Source organism: Pleurodeles waltl, chromosome 4_2 (assembly GCF_031143425.1).
Source record: "Pleurodeles waltl isolate 20211129_DDA chromosome 4_2, aPleWal1.hap1.20221129, whole genome shotgun sequence".
Classification (NCBI taxonomy): domain Eukaryota; kingdom Metazoa; phylum Chordata; class Amphibia; order Caudata; family Salamandridae; genus Pleurodeles; species Pleurodeles waltl.
In genome coordinates, this window is record NC_090443.1 from 692,377,531 (window position 1) to 692,400,454 (window position 22,924).

The 22,924-nt window shown below is 43.9% G+C and overlaps 1 protein-coding gene across 2 annotated transcripts in view; it reads left to right on the top strand.

The window, feature by feature from the left end:
• The window catches only part of LOC138293201 (vitellogenin-A2-like), a 79,166-nt gene that overhangs the window by 15,415 nt on the left and 40,827 nt on the right, over positions 1-22,924 (top strand). For both annotated transcript variants that reach the window (XM_069232288.1, XM_069232289.1), the window contains exons 7-19: positions 797-947; positions 7,409-7,566; positions 7,654-7,819; positions 10,180-10,305; positions 11,581-11,799; positions 14,617-14,840; positions 14,941-15,038; positions 16,142-16,266; positions 16,555-16,656; positions 19,865-19,984; positions 20,076-20,265; positions 20,413-20,506; positions 22,577-22,762. In XM_069232288.1, the coding sequence (XP_069088389.1) occupies positions 797-947; positions 7,409-7,566; positions 7,654-7,819; positions 10,180-10,305; positions 11,581-11,799; positions 14,617-14,840; positions 14,941-15,038; positions 16,142-16,266; positions 16,555-16,656; positions 19,865-19,984; positions 20,076-20,265; positions 20,413-20,506; positions 22,577-22,762 (1,959 nt within the window). The remainder of the gene's footprint in view (positions 1-796; positions 948-7,408; positions 7,567-7,653; positions 7,820-10,179; positions 10,306-11,580; positions 11,800-14,616; positions 14,841-14,940; positions 15,039-16,141; positions 16,267-16,554; positions 16,657-19,864; positions 19,985-20,075; positions 20,266-20,412; positions 20,507-22,576; positions 22,763-22,924) is intronic.

The following is a 22,924-nucleotide window of genomic DNA, read 5'->3' on the forward strand; positions in this document are numbered from 1 at the left end:
GGAATGCGGAATGTCCCTTCCACTACCCTGATGAATCTGTGTCCATGGTAGCATCTACAAAAAGACATTAGCAGATTGACAAATATGCTGTAGCAGAAGACTGACTAGATGTTTGCTTGTAAACTGTTGTCTTCCAACTTTCTGCTGAATATCATTGACAGAGTTGCGTTAGTAAACAACCATAACAGTTTAGTGTGGTGTGGTCTCTAAATTGATTTTCAGCACCTCTCTATGTTGCAGTATGTTCTCCTTCAAAGTAGGTTAAAATGAAGGAGGGAAGACTGAGAGGGTTCCTGCCCAAGACATCTTTCACAACCAGTAGCTGTATCTAGAAACTGAAAGGTGGTGACGAAAAGCGAATCCAGATCCCCAGCTCACCAAACTATTGTAATGAGATGAAGTTAAACACAACCAAGTTTGAGTCTTATGCTACAGCTCTGGCATTGAATCTGTATTTGTTTATTTTGATAACTGTGAGGGGATCAGGGCTGAAGCAACGTTTAAGTAGGGTCAGAGGAAATTAAGCTTCTCAGTGAGGAAGACAATGGGCATCTGCTATTCCAGAAAGGTCAGTTAGGAAGCAGGAGGAACTGAACATCTGCCCTCATCCCACAGTTCAAAAACCCGTTATTTTTAGTCTATATGCAGATGACCACACACGTACGAAGACAAAGTCGGGATCGGCACACTCCAAGCAGATGGCACTTTAGGACCAATGCTTACCCGTCCTTATGCAAGCTATGGTGTTTGACAAGACAACTGGGGAGCTAACATGTTCTGTTCACCTTTCTTTCAGGCAAGTGCTCACTTTTGTGGAAACTAAAAGCAATCAAGTGAATGCTCCTCAGACTGAGCTACAGAATCGCGGTGGTCTTCAGTACCAGTTTGCTTCTGAAATTTTTCAGATGCCAATTCAGTTATTAAAGACGAGGAGTCCTGAAACACAAGTATGTAAATCTCAATATATCAATGTGCATGTGAAATTCAGATTGTCACACACACACTTACTTTGCATTTCAACACAGGACTGTAGATTGTACTAAACAATGTAACTAAAGGACACATTCATTATTTACAACAATCTGTTTTTTATTTCACAGTGCTGTAAATAATTGTCAATAACACTCATTTCCTCAGCTTTGCAAGGATGAAGGGCGGTGTCAGACACACCAGAACTGAAACCTTTCACACACTGATCACAAGATATGTTCAGCAGTGAGATCTTATTTCAATGAGCTGTCTTCCTGGATCTTTCAGTCCATCTTCCTACACATGTGCAGTGGAAATTACTGCATGGTGTGAAATCCCTGATATGTGCCTATTTACCAAAGAGATTAGGTTTCATCACATTTGATACTAACCTTTTACAGGGCCATCTATTTATAGAATTATATTTTGGTGACATGGAATAACTGGGATGTTTCTAACTGAGGGGTTCTGAGTTAATTAAGCAAACAACTAAAGTAAAGGCCAAGTTCTGATGATGTCACTCAGAACCCAGAGGTGAAAAATATTGCTGTTGTTCACATTATATACCCATCTATAATTGTATGTTCTATATGCATGGTATGTTATCTGTGGCCTTGAAAATGTTGTGCCCCTGTTTTCACAGAGGAAGAGGAGTGATTGAGGAGTTGTACGTAACATCACTACTGCTCACTGTCCCAAATATCCATATGTGAAAGAGGAATACCTGGCCACCTGCCACCAATGTTCAACACACTCTTCTGGCCCTCATTCTGACCTTGGCGGTCGGCGGAGAGGCGGCGGTCGGACCGCGAACAGACCAGCGGTATTAAAAATGGCATTCTGACCGCGGCGGTCACCGCCGCGACCGACCGCCACTTCCCCACTCCGACAGCCACGGCGGTCATGACCGACGGGCTGGAGTCTGCGCACTCCGGTCCGGCGGTCGACCCAAGACCGCCAACGGTATCATGACCCTGCTTACCGCCGCGGTTTCTGGCGTTCGGGAACCGCCATGCGAACCATGGCGGTAGGCACTATCGGGGCCAGGGAATTCCTTCCCTGGCACTGATAGGGGTCTCCCCCACCCCCCACTGCCCCCCCGAGTCCTCCCCCCACACCCTCCACCCCCCTGCAACCCCCCAGAGGTGGTACGAACCCCCTCCCCACCCCCACCCCGACATGCACATACACGCACCCCGACATGCACACACCCCCAACATGCACATATACACACCCCCTACACACACACATACACAACGGGGACACATACCCGCACACATACATGCCGACATGCGCACCCGCCGAACTACACACATTGCCCATAGGCACAGCAGCACTCCCCGCCCGCATGCACGTACTCACACACCCCCTCTACACACTCACACGCACACCCCCATGCACGCACACATCACACAACACCCCCCCACCCCCTCCCCTCACGGACGATCAACTTACCTTGTGCGTTGGTCCTCCGGGAGGCGACGGGAGCCATAGGGACGTGACCGCCAACAGAAGACCGCCAACAGAAGACCGCCACACAGAAATGTGGGTCGTAATTCTGGGGGCGGTGTTCTGCTGGCGTGGCGGTGGAGGTTGACCAGTCTCCACTTTCCCGCCGACCGCCAGTGTGGCTGCTGGCGGTATTCCGGCGGAACGCTCCCAGCGGTCGGAATACGCGCAGCGGCATACCGCCGCGGTCGGCGGTCTTTACCGCGGCGGTAACTCGGCGGTCTTGCGAAAAGACCGCCAAGGTCAGAATGAGGGCCTCTGTGTCCTCGCACTCCCTACCCTTCCAAGGCTGTGCTAGAACCAGTGCTGCAGTAACAGGCTCAGAGAGAACCCTGTCAGAAGAGTCTGGAATTCTTTTATGATGCACCAACTGAAAGCAGCAACCTTTGTTTCGCAATGTTGCTCCTTCATACCTGTGAACAACCATATTTAGAATCTGATATTCATTCCAATGGAAGCCCTACACAGCACATAGAATTATAGATGGGTAAGTGTGAGTTATAGGGATGTTTCTCACTGAGAGATTCTGTGAAAAACACCCAGTGACTCATATTTACCCATCTATATCTATAATGTAATGAATGGTCCCCAAAAGCATCTGCCCCTGCTTCTCACTGCTATCCAAGGGGCAGAGGATAACCTCTTCTTCATGACGCAAATGTGAAAAAAATACTTTACCTGCCATCCTTAACTACACCCCACCCATTTCCCTGCCTTCCTTTCCAACCCTATAGTTGTTCTTTCTGCTTACAGTCAAAACAGACAAGCAGCGATGTGCTGGCAGGTTTTCAGAGAGCTCTGTCAGCCTGACCTGAAAATCCTTTAGAATGTGGCAACAGTGGTGTTGGAAAGGACCTCTCTGCAGGGTCACCTCCAAACTTTTTGCCTTCCTCCTTCTCTTTTTCTGACCTCATTTGTGCTGGCTTTAGGACTCGGCGGACTTCACCACTGCTAATCAGTGCTGAAGTGCATGTGCTCTCTCCCTTAAACATGGTAAAATGGGCTGATAGCCAATTGGCATATTTAATCTACTTGTAAGTCCCCAATAAAGTGCACTACATGTGCCCAGGGCCTGTAAATTAAATGCTACTAGTGGGCCTGCAGCACTGATTGTGCCACCCACATAAGTAGCCGCTTAACCATGTCTCAGGTCTGCCATTGCAAGGCCTGTGTGTACAGTTACACTGCCACTATGACTTGGCATTTAACATTATTCGCCAAGCCTTAAACTCACCCTTTTTCTACATATAAGTCACCCCTAAGGTTGGCCCTAGGTAACCCATAGGGCAGGGTGCTGTGTAGGTAAAAGGCAGGACATATACCTGTGAGTTTTATATGTCCTGATAGGGGAAAATTCCTAACTTAATTTTCCAGTGATGCAAGGCCTGCTTCTTTCATAGGCTAGCATTAGGGCTACCCTCATATACTGTTTGAATGGTAGATTCTGATCAGAAAGGAGTAAACAGGTTGTGTTTAGTATGGCCAGAATGGTATTAGATAATCATGATGATTGGTGAGGTTGGATGTTATATTACTATTTTAGAAATGCCACTTTTAGAAAGTGGACATTTCTCTGCACTTAAAATCCATCTGTGCCTTACAGCCTGCCTCCAATCCACGTCTGGGTTGGGCTGGTTGACAGCTCCCTTGTGCATTTCACCCATAGGACCACAAACACAGGATACTCAGTCACACCTGCACTCATCTACATACTGAATGGGGTCTTCCTGGGCTAAAAGGGTTGAGGGGCTTACACTTACATTTCAAAGGCTAGTGACCTGCCCTCACACAATGGACTGCCAAACTACCTACTGGGACCCTGGCAGACAGACCTGTACTGAAAAGTGGCCTTGTGCACTTCAAAACCACTCTTTGTGGACCCCCCCACTTCAAAGCCATTTTTGGGTATATAATCTGGGTCCCTGACCCTGCCAACTCAGACACATCCTGGGACAGACACTCTGAACTGGATCCCACAACCTATCAAGGGGAGCTGGCTGGCTGCCCAAAGGACTCACCTGGACTGCTTTGCTGTGAAGGACTGCTGCCTTGCTGTTACCCTGCTGCCTTGCTGGCCTCTGACTCTGCTGGGAAGTGCTCTCCAAAGGCTTGGATTAAGCTTGCCTCCTGTTCCTGAAGTCCCAGGGCCAAAAAGACTTCTCCTCTTCAAGGAAACTCCTTATGCAATGAAATTTGACGCACAGCCTGCTGGAATCGACCCACAGCCTGTCCTGCGGTGAGAAAATTGCTGCATCGCCGAACCGGAAAGACTCAGCCCGGCTCCCCAAGTGGAGATCGACGCAGTGCCTGGGTTGTGACCGGAATTTTTATGCACATCCATACCAGATCGACGCATCACTGAGCCACCTTCCTGCATGAGGAGTTGACACGGCACCTGCTGTGCAACAGAAACTCTGACGCATTTCCACATTGGATCAACGCAGTACCTGTGACTTCACTCAGCACGCCCAGCATTTCAAGGCATTGTCTCTGGGTGTCAAAAGACCCTGCATTGCAGTGACGATCCAAGACTGCACACCAGAAATCAACACAAAGCCCTTGCAGTGTGGGAGGAATCTACGCATCATCTGTGCTGCGTCAGGAAATCTGATGCACACCTTCTTTTTTCCATGCATCTCCTCCTCTGCGGTCTTCATGCATGTAATTTTGATGCAAACTAGGTACTTTGTGCACAAAATAGACAATTGCTGATTTTTAAGAACTTAAGACTCTTCTTTTCATTGCAAAAGTGATATTTCAACTTTTGCTTATCAAATCTTGATCGTTTTAACCTTAATTTACTTAGCTAACGTGTGGTGTATTTTTGTGGTGTCTTCACTGTGTTATTGCATGATTTATTGCAAAAATACTTTACACATTGCCTTCTAAGTTAAGTGCCAAGCTACCAGTGGGTGGGCACAGGATAATTTGAATTGTGTGTGACTTACCCTGACTAGGATTGTGGTCCCTACTTGGACAAGGATGTATGCCTCTGCCAACTAGAGACCCCATTTCTAACAAGTGGATTATGGGCTTCGTTATCAACTTTTGCTACATCAAAGCAATAAATTATCAGATTTAGAATCTGGTTTAAACGACAGAGGCTTCCCATGCCTGACAAAAGAACATTTATTTTTACCCAGGTGTGCATCATTATCAATTATCAACAATAAGTATTCTAGAATATTCTTCGTTTGATGATGTCTGCTTGGGCTTTAAAATATATTGAGGCAGTATTCACCAGATGGTCCTTTAGAATTCTTAGAAGGTCTCAAATAAAAAAGCAAGTATGTAATCCCTTGTAGCGCTTAAAAAATTACATTAAACCATAAAACCAGCTCTCATACCTTCTAGGACCTGCAGGCCCTATACAGGGCTTACCTACAATGCCTTTACCAATTATCGAATCCAGAGGTGGCAGTTTGTACTCATGAACATGGCTTCTGCTCCTGTACAGGTAGAGGTCAAGCCACAATGGTTTAAGACCTTTAACAAATGCTTGGACGAGGAGAAAACTTGGATGACACCAGACTGACTCAATTGAGATACATCATGGCGGTAAGCACTATCAGTGCCAGGGAATCGCTTCCCTGGCACTGATACGGGTCTCCCCCCCCTCCCCACAGTCCTCCACCACCCTCCCTCTCCCACTCTCCCCCCCCACAAAATCACACCCAGATATGCACAGATGAACACACATGCACACACGCATACCCACCACCACCAACGCATGCACACATACATACCCACACACCGCAACACAAACCAACATACTTTGTCACACACATGCATTCACAACACACAACACTCACGAATCACTCATTCATGCATGCATCCTATGCGACTCACACCCACATACCAAAACATACACACACCCCACATACACACAACACCCCTCACCCCCCTCTCTGGTCAGAGAACCCGACTTATCTGCTTGCAGGGGGTCCTCTGGCTGGAGACGGTCTGCAGCGCTGCTGTCAGCAGCAGGGTCTGCCAACAAAACACCGTTAGGACGTATCATTGCTCATGATACGGTCAGCAGTGTTTTGCTGGTGCGGCGGTGCTGCTGTCAGCAGCGCCGCCTTACCGCCGTCCACCACCATGACCGTTTGCAGTGTTCAGCCAGCATTCTGGCGAATACCGTCGGCAGTCATGATACACATAGGTGGCTGGTAGCCACGGCGGCAGCATGTTGGCGGCCGTCGCCGTGTCTTTAGACGTCAATACCGCCAATGTTGTAATGAGGGCCTTTATCACCATAAATTCAACATTGTAATTATAGCTACTTAAAGCCCACTGATTGAAATTACTACTAGGGGAGAGGTGGGTAAGTTATAGAATCATTTTTTAGACAGAGAGAAAAGGTTTGTACACCAGGGTCTGATTAAGAATTGGATGGTGATGTAATTCCTCAAATTTAAAGAAAAGGTTTTAAATCTCGTGCATATTCTCCCGAGGAAGTTCACACACCATGATGATATTGTGGTGAAAGAAAGTAGAACAATTGATTCTCCTTGAAATTAATCACTTTCTTCAGAAATCAGAAGACTTTCCTGGGACAATTTCAAAAGAACCTAAAGATTATTCAGTTATGGTGCTGAAGATTTTCCATCTTCTGTTCTTGTCTCTGTGTTTTATATGACAAATGTTGTTTGTCCTTCTGATGCACGCTGCACCTCTAGTGCATCCATCTCTAGAAAATTCTAGAAAAACAGAAATTATCCTGCAACTAATAAAACAGGCACCTATGGCCTTACAGGTGTAGTGTGAGAGCAGAGGCAGAAAAAACTGTCTTTAGCAATTTCATATCTTCCAATTTGTGATTCCCCTCCTTTCCTCTTGCGTTTTCAAATATATGACACAGTATGTTTCATGATCCTTTCTATGAGCTTTTTGGAAAAAAATCCATCTATTTCCCTTTTGGGGACAGGTTGCAGAAACGCTACAGCATTTAGTGCAGAATAACCAACAACAGGTACATGCCGATGCTCCTGCCAAATTCCTACAGCTCGCCCAGATTCTTCGTGCGGCAAACTATGAAAATATTCAGGCCATATGGAAGCAGTTTGCAGACAGACCTCAGTACAGGTGATGTGTTGTCATGATCTCACACCTATGGCTTGTAACACTGGAAATGTGTCTGTGTAACTCCTGGGGTTTGTATGTTACCTGCAGGCGGTGGTTGCTGAATGCTATCCCAGCAGTGGGAACCATTGATGCACTGAAGGTTATCAAGCAGAAGATCCACAACCAGGAGCTGAACCCTTGGGAGGCAGCACAGACTGTTACTCTAGCTGTCCAGTTTGCAAAAGCAGATCACCAGACCTTACAAGTGGCTCAAGTAAGTCTATTCAAATATTCCCATTCTATTCCTTCGTGTTCGTCAGCATATTTTTTTAACAATCATGAGTGGAGGACAATGTTTTATGTCTTAGAATGCATGATAATAAATCACCCAAATGTCCCCACTTAAAACCTCCCCCAGCTGGGGCCCGTGTCAGCCATTATTCCATATTTGCAATACCATCAAATGGGTGTTACAGAAACGGCATTGTGATCAATACATTGGGGGTCATTCCGACCCTGGCGGTCCATGACCGCCAGGGCCGGGGACCGCGGAAGCACCGCCAACAGGCTGGCGGTGCTTCTTGGGCCATTCTGACCGCGGCGGTAAAGCCACGGTCAGAAAAGGGGAACCGGCGGTTTCCCGCCGGTTTACACCTGGCCCAGGGATTCCTCCATGGCGGCGCTGCTTGCAGCGCCACCATGGGGATTCCGACCCACTTCCCGCCAGCCTGTTTCTGGCGGTTTTCACCGCCAGAACCAGGCTGGCGGGAACGGGTGTCGTGGGGCCCCTGGGGGCCCCTGCACTGCCCATGCCACTGGCATGGGCAGTGCAGGGGCCCCCTAACAGGACCCCACAAAGATTTTCAGTGTCTGCTTTGCAGACACTGAAAATCGCGACGGGTGCCACTGCACACGTCGCACCCCTGCAAATTCGCCGGCTCCATTCGGAGCCGGCTTCCTCTTTGCAGGGGCTTTCCCGCTGGGCCGGCGGGCGATCTTTTGGAGATCGGGAAAGTTGGAATGACCCCCGCAGTCATTTGACCGCAGTGCGGTCTTTTGGCGGTTTCCGCCCAGCGGGCGGCGCCCGCCACCCGCCGGGGTCGGAATGACCCCCATTGTCTTGGATCTCATTTACAGCAAAACAACAGGAACAATTGTCAGGACACGTAATTCCCGAGGGGCACTCCACCACAGTTCATTTTAAAGTCACGTCTTGAGTCACCAATAGCTAAATATATATTTTCTGTTCCAAGGATAATTTAGATCCCACTTACACATCCATCGCTGGTTCATAACACTTCTATTCCCAACTGGACTGCTTAGGCTTTTATTATCTGTGAAGAGACCCGGACACGTTTGTTTTCCTGATCGAGTTAAGATTTGCAGATTGGTACAGGGGATTCCAGCAGTATAAACTGTGGGGTCATTGATTGTACAGTGTTAAAATATCATTTAATTGTGTTATTCCATCATCCCAGCTTAGGATATACTATTTTAGTGTCCAATTTGTAAAAATAAAAAAAACACCAAGTTGATGGTCACGTTTGTGTCTTGTCAGTGAGGTACAACTTCAGTCCAGGGACACAATGAGCATGGGGCCAAGACTGGACATTCCTGTAGCACTTAACTCAAATGTATGAAGTAAAACACAAAAGCGATGGGTGAAATGCTTGTAAAAAGCCACAGCCACTAATAAACACTTGACTTGCACCCAAGACTATCATGTTTTCTAGTATGCCACTTCAGAAACCAGCCTTATGCAAGTCTGCAATGGTCCTGCTCCAGTAGGAACAGTCCAGCTTGAACTTCAGGCCAGGTCCCCTCTGAATGAGTATACAAGGAACCCAAATCATTTTTACACCACTATGCCACTTCTACTGGTCTGTGGATGCTTGAGTCATTAGGGACCAGTATGGCAGTGAAAAGTACACTGTTACCATTGGAGCAGGATCATGATGGATTTTCATGTCACTGGCCTCTGCTAGATCGGCATAGTGGGTGGGAAACGATGGACTAGAATGCAGCCCAAGCAATCTACAGTGGTTGAGAATAATTCTAGCATTCCACTAATCACTTTGTTGTTTGATGCCATTTCTGAAAATGCCACACTTAGGATGCATATTCTAAATTTCACACATAGATTTATTTTCTTAATTGCGTACTCTGAAGCTTTTTTGAGGCATTTGCATTTCATGTATTTGATACTATTATTAGCAAGTGATATTCTGATATTAACCGTATAATAACTGCTTGCGGAATACCTCCATGCCATCAAGGACTTTTAAGAATCACCCTTACGCGCTATTACGCACCCATAACATGTTGGGCTCACCAATACATCCTTAGTTGCTTATCCTATGTGGCATCAGTGTATGACGCTCAACAAGTAGCCCAAAATATCATGTAAACCGAGTCCACTCTTGTAAAGTCATTTCTTAAATGGAAGTTCTGTAGAGCGCAAACCCATATGATGTAACCAGATGATGTATTTTTGTAATATGTTTGCCATGTTTTATTTGAAACCATATTCTCCATAATTGCAAAAATGTAGTGAAAATGTCCATACCATGTGTGGTGTATAAAATACACATGATCTATATGTCAGTGATTTGACTGCTGTTTAAAAATCTGCAGGATTTAGTGAAAGTGGCAGAACATCCGAAATCCCCTGCCGTCTACAAGGCAGCGATCCTGGCCTACGGGTCCATGGTGAACAAGTACTGCGGTGCACACTCTTCCTGTCCTGAGGAAGCGCTATCCGTGAGTAACTTTTCAGAACTGACAGAGAAAATGATTTTCCATGGAACACACTTATTTTGTTAACACAATCAGCGTGCCTTATTGAAACTGCGCTTAAGTATGTGCTTTAACATGAAAACAACAGCATCTGTGTCCATTTTGTGGCCATTTGTACCAGCAGGTAGGTACCAGTAGAAAGTGTCCACAAAAAAACAGGAATAAGCATGTTATGTTTTCATTGCTTAATAAGCATCAGTACTAAAACAGAGGCAAATTGCATTTCCACACACTAGTACTCACATGCATCCGGTGGAAAAAATTATTGTGCGTGCAATGAGCATGTCCAGTAGACCATCACGCTTGCAGAACATGAGTGTCTGTGGGACAGATTACTTTCTCCTCCTAATTAGGGCTAAAAATCAAACATTGTAAGGATAATTGTACTTTAAGTAGAGCAATATCAACAATAAGTTCACTGCATGAAGATGTAGATATTGTTTGTGGCTTTCGTGGAGATTTGAAACCCAGTTATTCACTGCAGTGAAAACCCCAGAAACACAAACTACCTCTAAGTTGGATGACGGGAAGAGGAAGGAAGTAAAACACAGAGGTCTTTGGAGGGGGTGTCAGAATGCTGGGTAATTTCATTTGTCACATTATTTAAAGGAAAAAGCAGGGTGGTTCAGCCAGTTAAATGCTTACCTCTGACTTCTGTGAGCTATCTGGAGATCTTAAGACAAATCCTAAAAAGGCCTAATCAGCTTTCTATTCTTTAGAGGTTGGCAACTTCAGCATTATTAAATTAGATAATAGTTACTCCTGTTTACTGCTTTTAAAGGCCTTCGCCCAAAATAATAATCAGAAAATCAGTTATTGTTGTTGGGTTGAGGAAAAAACACAGAGCTTGGCTGAGTGTGGTGGAACATAGAAGCTGTGGGATGGTGAATTTTGTGTGATTTTTCTCATGATTCCACTTTCTCTGCACTGCTCATTCATGAAATGTGTTGGGTGGTTTTCATGGGGGAGCATATGCGATGTACAATGGTGGATGAATACGTGTCAGTGGAATGAGTTTTCCACACCTCCCTGCCAATAGACTTCATGGATATCTCAAGCTTTACTTTCACTGTCTGAGACATCAGTTCTGGGTGGAAAAAACTATGCTATTGATAGATATTCTTCTATCACTCTACATGTGACTACTCTGTGAAGAGAAGGTAAACTAAAGAATGAGTGAGAGAGCATGAGAGTGAAAGAGAGGCAACATGTGATGCATTAGATGTGCTTCTTTTGCAGCCCCTCCATGACTTGGCAGCTGAGGCAGCTAACAGTGCCCATGAAGAGGACATGGCGCTAGCTCTCAAGGCTCTGGGGAATGCAGGACAGCCAGCCAGTATCAAGTGCATCCAGAAGTTCCTCCCAGGATTCTCCTCCAGTGCTTACCAGCTCCCTGTCAGGATCCAGACCGATGCAGTGATGGCTTTGAGGAACATCGCAAAGGAGGATCAGAGAAAGGTTAGAAAGAAGGAGTGAGATTCACCAAAGGAACCATCATATCAAGATGCACACCAGATTCCAAAGAATAATTGTATTGTTCACCATCAGCACAATAGTTAATTGAATATCCATTTCACATTATTGGCTTGACTACATACAAGCACTTTAGCAAGTTGTGCTCAGGATTTCTAACTTTACACATAATATGATTAACAAAATTATTATTATTTATAGCTTTGTGCACTGATTTATTGCTTATTGGGTCCTCTAAGGACTATTTAGCCGTCAGAGCCTGGCTACATTTCCCACATAGGTGACACTGCCTCTAATAGATATATTTCCAAATGTTTTGGCCTGGAAATAAAAGCACAATCCACAGTGCATGTGAATAAGTGTGCCATCATGTGTCTACATGCCTGATTTTCATCTGTCCAAGTTTTGGTCAATTTTCCAATATCGCATCTGGTGTCAGTATATATCCCACTTACGAAGTGGCCTGAAGATATCTCAGATTCCCCACAACCTACTGCTAATTAGCCAGACAAATATTTATTGATCTACTGTATGCAAATTGATTATTTGCCCAGCTATTTAAACACTGTTTTCCTATTTTCCTTCTCCAGCTTGTCCCTGAGAGGATGACATTTTATTCTAGAGTTCAGATTTAAATACCAGTAGTATAGGAATGTACGGCGTTAATGCAAACCCAGGTTTGCAAGGGCAGCCCCCATGAATAACATTAAACTTAGGTTTCTATAGAGAGTTTCTGTAGTTCCAACATAGTGGTATTCTATAGGCACATCATACAGTATGAGTATAAGGAGTCTACTGAAATAGATGGTAATTTTTATCGCACTTTGAAAGTAATTTTGCATTAGGCATTTTTAAAGATACACAAGAAAACGAAACTGGATCACATCTGTAAAACCCAATATGAGTTGAACTCCTCAGTGCTGTATTTTAGTATACTGACATGGTTTACTGGGTGGGTGATTACAAATACAGCCATGCTTTCTGTCCGGATTTCTGGTAAAGCCTTTCTAAGAAGCAAGTCATTTTTTTGTTCAGTTATGTTTACAATATAAAATAGCACAAACAAAACCCAAGGATCCAGAAGCCTCTTGTCAGAATCAGGTGCCCCCCTATGTATAGTTTGCTGGGGATATGATATGATACAATTGTGTATCTTATCTCTGCCAACGTTTTAATAGACTTTTACCCAGTATAGCGACACAAAATAGGTAACTAAATTCTAAATAACATGCCTTGACTTCTTTATTGAACGCTTTTACTCTTTCCTCCACGGAGGGATTAGGGGCCAGATGTAGCAAGGGTTTAGCGTGTCGCAAACAGAGAAAAGCGCAGTTTGCGAGTCGCTAAAGCCTCATTGCTATGTAGAAATGCATTTTGCGAGTCGGAACCGACTCGCAAAATGCATTTCCGACTCGCAAATAGGAAGGGGTGTTCCCTTCCTATTTGCGACTCGCAATGCTAATCGCGGTCACAAATGAAAGCGCAGTTACCATCCACTTGAAGTGGATGGTAACCCAGGCGCGAACGGGAAGGGGTCCCCATGGGACCCCTTCCCCTTTGTGTCTGTAACAAAAAATAATTTTTCAGAGCAGGCATTAGTCCAAGGGACCACTACATGCCCTGAAAAATACCGAAACTAAAGGTTTCGTTTTTTTTTCAAAGTGCAGCTCGTTTTCCTTTAAGGAAAACGGGCTACACTTTGAAAAAAAAACACTGCTTTATTTAAAAAGCCCCGTGAGTGCCCTGAATCGCTCTGGGGTCGCAAATTGCGACCCACCTCATTAATATTAACGAGGTTGGTCTTTGCGACCCCATAGCGACTCGCAGAAGGTGTCTCAGACACCTTTCTTCATTCCAAATTGTGAGTTGCAATTTGCGAGTCGCTGGGACTCATAAATTGCAAGTCGCAATTTGGAAGTTTGCTACATCTGGCCCTAGGTCTCTTTAAGAAAACAAGAACTGTGCTGGTTTATGTGAAAAAGGCAATAGTTAAGTTTGTGACTATTCGTAGTGTAACAGATGTCTTAGTGTTGACCTCACACTTAATTTTCTTATAAGACACCCAGGACACTGTCTTATAGTACGTGATACTCATTAATATGTAGAAATGTGTAGAAGTGTGGCGATATCTCCGTGCAAAGGTTATTCTTCTGTTTGTGAAATTGATGTTGCCAGTAACCTGGCCCTTTGGCACACTGAGTTTCTGACCTTTTCCCACGAAAGCCTGTTTTACTCACAAAAGTGTTTTAGAGACCAAAATATGAAACTAGAGAGAACAAGCTGTGTTTTATGACTTTTTTTCCACAAAGGCCTGCTCTACTCACAGATGTGTTTTACAGACCAAAATATGAAACTAGAGAGTACAAGCTGTGTTTTATGGTAACAGAAATTAACTCATCTACTGGTTCACTCCTTGAGAATGGTAAATGTGCTGTTGGAGGAGACATCTTGGATAGAGTGTGCCTACTTATGATACTCCTTGACGTCTCATCGCTTGCACACTTTGGAAACAAAACTTTAAATCACAATTTGGCACTTCTTCTGAAGTACATTGAGTCTGTTGTCCACTTCTGTCGAGTATTAGTCGAAAGTTCATAGTGCCTGGTACTTCAGTTGTTATTGCTGCACTGAAGGCAGGCATTTCTTCACTAACTAGACACACCACAGCGTCTTCTGCCCATCAAGCTATTTCTCACTGCAAATTATGTGTTATGTACAAAGGTAAACGTTCATCACGGGATATTGCTGATTTGGTTTTCAGGGTTGATTTTTACAACAAATATTTTATGTTTCTCTCTGTAGGTTCAGGAAATTCTGCTCCAGATGTTCATGGACCGCCAGGTTCGTACCGAAGTCCGGATGATGTCCTCCATGGTTCTGTTGGAAACTAAACCTGGTCTCGCTTTAGTAACAACCATCGCCAACATCGCATCAAAGGAAAGCAAAAAGAACCTGCATCTCGCGAGTTTCGTCTATTCACAGATGAAGGCCTTGTCCAGAAACCGAGTCCCATCGCTCCATCAAGTGTAAGTGTCAAAGCACAAGGTATAAAATGAACAGAGACTCAATCAAATGTGATCATACCTGCCAGATCAACTGTAAAAACACCTCAATCATTTCCTTCAGGGCTGCTGCTAGCAGTGTTGCTGTAAAGATGTTGAACCCCGTGCTAGACAGAATGAGCTATCGTTACAGCAAAGCTTTACACATGGGGTCCTCCCAGAGTAAGTACAGGAAATGAATAGAAGGCACTTGAGCCCTTTTCTACTTGCATTAATAATCTTTCTGAACCCTTCTCAAAGCTTACAAGCTTTCATGTAGCTCAATACAAATGCTCAGTACAAACACACATGTGAAGTTCTACAGAACTATAACCATAACAGAGGAATCACATGTGTATGAGAAAAACGCATTTAAATCACAATTCATTCTGCAGACTGTCAAAGGTCAATGACAATTTTACCGACAGAAAACATTCTGCAATTATAGAAGCCTTCAAACCTTAACCAACTGTCCTGATTGGCTTCACCCCCAAAGGTAGTTCTAACACAAACACAGGGAAACAATAAAACGAATGGTTTCTGATCAGTACCTAGATTCCACATGTACAAACTGTAGACAGTTTCTTGTTGAAACCAGGAGCATACCAAGCATTTGGGCTGATGAAGTAAAAGCAGTATTTACGGACTACTTGATGTCAAGGGTGTACATCGCCTATTTGTTCGTGACACAGAAAAGGCACATTGATATTTGATGGTTAGGAAATACCTAAGCAGTGGCAATAGGTCATTAATGGAGATTTACCTACTTACACACAGTCCTAAGGTGGTAAACCTTGACTGCCATTGGATCAGATTGAGACACCACTAAGAATGTGTCTATTAAGATGAGCAGTGTTGTGAGCGATTGTTTCCACTTGTGGTTCTTCATGGAAGGTGCCTTATTTAACCTTCACTGATTAATATATAGACTTTCTCTATTTTTTTAAACGTGATGTGTGCCTCACTTCGTCAATTACACATTCTTCATACATTGGCATGGATGAACAGCATCCTTAGGTGGAACATATCAGACAATATGGACTTTATGTGCATATATATGTTCTGAGAACATTTTGTCTGAATCCTTTGTACATGTCAAGCACAATGCAAAGTACTCTGATGTTGTGACATGGAATTATCCATTGTAAGTGTCTTGAAAACTGAGAATCTTGATAGGTGTCTTGACTTGTCATGACCATACGGGAGTACCACAATAAAGCATTGGGAAGAGTAACCGTTATGCTACTTAAAAAAAACAAAAAAACATATCTATCCTATTACTATAGATGCACTAATGGCTGGAGCTACTGCAGATATCTGGATCATGAACAGCGCCAGCACAATGTTCCCTGTGTTCCTGCTTGCCAAAACCCGAGGGTACTTCACTGGTGCAGATGCTGATGTTCTAGAGGTAACAATTGTCCTGGTTAAAGATCAGACTTTTAGACCAATAAATATAGAATGGGTGAATTGTCTTTTTAACCAAAGCAAAGGCATATATAGTAAAGAGTGTGTTAGTAGATGCACGGACACCTTGCAAATCAATGGTCAACTTGCAAGAAAACACTTATTCATCTGTGCATAACGCTGTAAGGGAATGCTTATTATAATATATGGTTTGCAAAAACAGTGATCAATATGATTCTGACTGATATATCACTCCTGTCATACATATACCTATATTTAAATATGTTACTAGATTGCTGTCCGAGCAGAAGGTCTGGAACAAACTCTCAAGAAACAGAATATTCCATTTGCAGAATATCCAATGCGCAAGAAAATCCAGCAGATTAAAAAAATGGTAAGGCATTCCTTTATATCTGTTGAATTTATTATTTACACAATACATGTAATGGCATGAATTCCATAAATACCAGGGCACATCCATCAAAGACCATGTAACGCTATTCATCATTACTTTTCGTTTCATAAAACAAGCCCCCAAAGTGAGCCCATAGCACAACAATGGCCTCAATATGGAAGATGTTTATGCTCTGACCACGGGGGCTACTGTTTCCCTACCGGTGGCAATCCCATGGAGGACAAATATATATTCAAATGACCACTCTATATATGGGGCCAACAGAGGCACAGACAAAGTGTCCCAGCTGAAGATTGCTGACTGGATCAGGAGTCTCCCATGCCAGAACCAGCTGAGGTTCTGCAGTCGGAAACGCAAAGGTCACCCCAACAGGAGTACTATAAAATTACAACAGGACTATTGTTCTGCCAGACTATAAATGGTACCTGTTAGACCTGACAGCCTTAGGGTAGTCACCCCTAACTTTTTGCCTGCCTCCCTCCACTTTTTGGACACTGTTTTTTCTGGTTTTTAGACTCTGCGCACTTTACCACTGCTAACCAGTGCTAAAGTGCATATGCTCTCTCCCTTAAAACATGGTAACCTTGAATTATACCTGATTGGACTATTAATTTACTTATAAGTCCCTAGTAAGGTGCACTTCATGTGCATAGGGCTGGTAAATTAAATGCTACTAGTGGGCCTGCAGCACTGGTTGTGCCACCCACTTAAGTAGCCCCTTTTCCTTGTCTCAGGCCTGCCATTGCAAGGCCTGTGTGTGCAGTTTCACTGCCACCTCGACTTGGCATTTAAAAGTACTTGTCAAGCCTAGAACTCCCCTTTTTCTACATATAAGTCACCCTTAATGTGTGCCCTAGGTAACCCCTAGAGCAGGGTGCTGTGTAGGTAAAAGGCAGGACATGTACCTGGGTAGTTATATGTCCTGGTAGTGTAAAACTCCTAAAATCGTTTTTACACTACTGTGAGGCCTGCTCCCTTCATAGGCTAACATTGGGGCTGCCCTCATACACTGTTGAAGTGGCAGCTGCTGTTCTGAAAGGAGCAGGAAGGTCATATTTAGTATGGCCAGAATGGTAATACAAAATCCTGCTGACTGGTGAAGTCGGATTTAATATTACTATTCTAGAAATGCCACTTTTAGAAAGTGAGCATTTCTTTGCACTTAAATCTTTCTGTGCCTTACAATCCACGTCTGGCTGGGCTTGGTTGACAGCTCCTTGTGCATTCACTCAGACACACCCCAAACACAGGGTACTCAGCCTCACTTGCATACATCTGCATTCTGAATGGGTCTTCCTGGGCTGGGAGGGTGGAGGGCCTGCTCTCACAAAAAGCACTGCCACACCCCCTACTGGGACCCTGGCAGACAGGATTGAACTGAAAGGGGACCTGGTGCACTTCTTAGCCACTCTTTGAAGTCTCCCCCACTTCAAAGGCACATTTGGGTATAAAACAGGGCCTCTGCCCTACCTCATCAGACACTTGCTGGAGAAGAAACCTGAACCAGAAACTACATCCTGCCAAGAAGAACTGCCTGGCTGCTCAAAGGACTCACCTGTCTGCTTTCTACAAAGGACTGCTGCCTTGCTGTTGGCCTGCTGCCTTGCTGAACTCTTGTCTGGCTGTGAAAGTGCTCTCCAAGGGCTTGGATAGAGCTTGCCTCCTGTTCCCTGAAGTCTCAGGACCAAAAAGACTTCTCTTTTTCACTTGGACGCTCCGTGCGCCGAAAATTTCGACACACAGCTTGTTCCGCGGCGAGAAAAATGCCGCACACCGACGCTGATCGACGCGACGCCTTCGGGACGACCGGAAATCCGACGCACAGCTTCACAAGGACAACGCCGCCCGACCTCTAGAGGAGAAATCGACGCGACGCCTGCCGTGAGATCGTAATTTCGACGCGCAGCCCCGCAGAACGACGCGCAGCCGGAAAACAAGCAGGAAAATCCCCGCACAGACCCGGGACATCTGGTAATCCCCGCGATCCACAGAAAGAGACTGTCCGCGCGCCGGAAAACGACGCCTGACTCCCCGCGTGAAAAATAACGACGCAAGTCCGTGTGTGCTGGGGAGAAATCGACGCACACACCCTTTTTCCACGCCTCTCTTCTTTTGTGGCCCTCTGAGGAGATTTTCCACTCTAAACCAGGTACTTGTGCTTGAAAAAGACTTTGTTTACCTTTTAAAGTCTTAAGACACTTTATATCACTTTTCAGTGATATCTCTACAATTTCGCATTGCAACTTTATTCTTTTTGACCTACAATTATCCTGATAAATATTATATATTTTTCTAAACACTGTGTGGTGTATTTTTGTGGTGGTATTGTATGATTTATTGCACAAATACTTTACACATTGCCTTCTAAGTTAAGCCTGACTGCTTGTGCCAAGCTACCAGAGGGTGGGCACAGGTAATCTTGGATTGTGTGTGACTTACCCTGACTAGAGTGAGGGCTTTTGCTTGGACAGGGGGTAACCTGACTGCCAACCAAAAACCCCATTTCTAACAGTACCCTTGGTATCTCATTACTTAAAGAGGAGGAAGAGTTCTCTGGCAATAGAGGGGAGATAGTTCAAACACAGGTACTCTTGGAACCCAGTTAGCTAATGTGTGAATATTGAAGTGACAGATTCCACAGCAAAAGCTTACACTACATATAGGACACTTGCACTAGGTCATGTGAGGGACTGCAACAAGTAGGTTTAAAAGCCTCTCCAATGTAGGGGGAATCTGGGTACTCAGCATCCCAAAGGGGAGATCATCTAAATGAAAATATGTTGAATGGCTGGTCTGAGAACCTATAGCATTCTCTCGGGCAATGTCATGCCTTCCCCATCCCTGCAAAGTAAGCAAAAATCCTGGGAGTAGTAGCTGAGAGTGTCACTTCCTAGATTTCAACAGGTTGACGGAAGCCCAGGTGCACACTGATTCTGTGTGCCTCTTCTACTGACCAGGATGTAAGTTAAAGTGAGAGGCCAGCAGGAGTCTGTGCTAGACACAGGTCTATTCTGCCTATGCCCTGAGTAAAGGTTTATTTGCTGCCACCCCGACTGCTAACTGTGTTCAACAGCTTTACATGAAATTCTAATGAATTCTAATGATTAGTGAACTTAGATATAGAAAGCATTGTGATTTTAGGAAGCTATTTTATAATTCCTACAACTTGTGTTCTCTCTTTCCACAGCTGCGGGGCTTTAAGGAGCTGCCTGCAGATGCCCCATTAATCTCAGCTTACATCAAGCTGTTTGGTCAAGAGATGGCTTTCCTTGACATTGACAGGGAGTTTATTCAGACTGCCATTAAGGTAACCACCGCTCTATTTTGTATTCTCATTGCTTTCCACAGCAAAAGTACTTCTCATTCAATGATTCTCTGGTTTATTTGTCTCACCCAAGGCTCTCAATGAACCAGCAGCAAGGCACAGTATGGTGAAGACTGGGATCAACAAACTTTTTAATGGTGTTGCTGTGCAATATGCCCAACCAGTATTGGCAGCTGAGGTCCGACAGATTGTTCCCACCTGTGTTGGTCTGCCCATGGAATTGAGCATATATTCTGCTGCTGTGGCGAATGCTGCTGTTAACAGTATGTTTCTAATATTTATTGATAAATATTTATAGCATGGGAAGATGATCAGAAACACACTCAATTATTGAGCTAGTGCTGCACAAAGATGTCTGCCTCTTTTGAATGTTTTTGATCTCTGTTTCAATACTAATCTTTCTTTTACAGCTGATGTGAAGGTGTCTCCCTCTCCGTCCTCGGATTTCAGCCTTGCTCAGCTTCTTGAGTCTAATATCCAGATTCATGCTGATGTAGCTCCAAGGTAAAATAAATATATAATAATTTATCCAATAAAGACTAGCAGACATCTGAGTGTGAAAAATGATCACTATTAATATACAGGGAGGCTATTTCTGAAAGTTCTGTGCCTCCATTTGAAAAAAAACACCCTAATTCTAGTGACTTAGGGCCAGATTTAGAAATCGGCAGATGGGTTACTCCGTAACAACGGTAATGGAGAACACGTCTGCCCCAAATCTAAATCCTATATGATAGAATGGGATTTAGATTTATGAGGATGGGATAACAGTCACCATTGTGATGGAGTAATCCGTCCACCAAGTTCTACATCAGGCCCTTAGTCAGATATAATATTAAGGCCCCAAGTACGATTACGGCATATTTAGATGCTGAGACACAAAATGGTGGAAATTAATGATCCTGGCTGGTATCTGTGCACCGAACTGCCTATTAAGAATTATATCACATGGAATGGTGAATAACTTTGAGTACTCAGATTTACTTTTCAGAATTCCATGGGATTTAACACACACATATTCTATCTGCTCTTAGCAGGTGGGAATGAGTGCTATGAGTGCTACGAGGCTGGGTTGGGACTGGGGTAGAGTCAGGAGGTGGGCAGGTGATGGGTAGGATGCTGCTTGAAAGAGAGGAGCATTACATGCTTCCTCCTGCTCTGGCAAACAAGCAACTTATTAAATGAATACAACTTTGAACTTTGAATCCAGCCTGAGTTACCTGGATAAAACAAAATTAACTGTGATATGACAACACTCTGGCGATGTAGAGCACATTTACTTCCACTTCCATGTAACAGTGTTAACCTGCAGATTTTAGATTTGGCCTGGCTCTTCACAAATATGACGATGTCCTGCAAGTAAGGAGGTTGAGCCAATACCTCTAATTGGAGGATCACTATGAATGGAATGGCCTATATGTATACATAATGTTATAAGAGGTAAAAGACTGAAATACATGACTTTGTCTCCTGGAACATTGTGATCATTTGAAATTGCCGGCTAAATATCTATAGATGCTAAAGACAGAAGATGGTGACAAGCAGCCTCTCAATCCAACAACCCATAATATTTATTGCCTTGCCTGCCAATATAAGGATGAAGAACCAGTACCTCAGATATTGCTCCTGGAAAGCATGGAGCAGGCATCCAAATACATGAAATGTTTATAAGATGCCACCAGGCATTTATCTTTTTGGGCAAATGTTGACCAATCAGGAAAATCCTCGCAAACTTGAACAGCCTCACCATAATCAAAATACAGTTTTGGAAGAGTAAGTGCATTGGTATTACTGTCTAACAGTGTCAAGCTAATTTGTGAAGTGTATATGAGGCATTGCATGTCACTTACAAGCATTTTATATCAGCAAACTGATGCACATAACTGATACAACCATCACACCTTTTGTTTTTTGAGGAATTGTTGAGAACAGAGGTTCTTTTTCCCAAACTATTGCACTGAGTGGCAATTAAGCCTTATTATAGCACTTTGTTGGAGTGCTCTTGAAAAGGCATGTGGGGCCTAATTTAGTGTTGGGTGAATGAGTTACTCTGTCATAGACATGACATGTGTTCTGCCTCTTTATCACATGTGCCTAGATATAATCCAGTTGCATACGGTGGTCAGGATATCTTTCACATTTCTGATGGAGTAACCCATCTGTCATGTTCTAGAGCAGGCCTCTAGCATCTGTTTCTCCTTCCCCATATGACTCTAACTTGAAGTACTTTGGAAGTACAATTTTGCTGTTCTATCATTACCTAGACCAATAATCCAAGAGTTTGTAGCCAGCATGTTAATTTTGCATAACGATGTGACCTTTGTCTTTCTCTATCTACTGTGTCAGATGCCATGATCTTAGATCACGATTTACATGAATTTGTACTATTACCTCACTGTACTGGCCTTCTCTGACTACCCTACTCTCACACATATTGAGTCAACAAAAAAGAAACTCTACGTTAATAGGTGGAGATGAGTATTTGTTGTTGTAGGCATAAACACCAGAAACGGCCCCTGTTTGCTGGTTCAGAAGGTCTTTATGGATTGTGAGCACTTACGATTTCTCTTTCAGTGTCTCCAAGCACACAGTGGCAACTATGGGTATCAACACCCACCTCATCCAGGCTGGAATTGAGTTTCACGCCAAGGTTCATGCAAATGCTCCAATGAAGTTCACAGCCAAGATTGACATGAAAGCCAAAAACATGAAGATTGAGACAACACCAAGCCAACAGGAAAATGAACTCTTAGTAATCAGGTATTCCGTTTGTTTGGTATTTAAAATATGTATTTACTGTTAACTGATTTTTCTGCAAAAACACTAGTGCTGTTTTCTTTTAATTAAACATTCTATTGTAATCATTTTGAATGACAAATTAACATGACTGCATTCCATAAACAAAGATTTTAATGTCTTCTT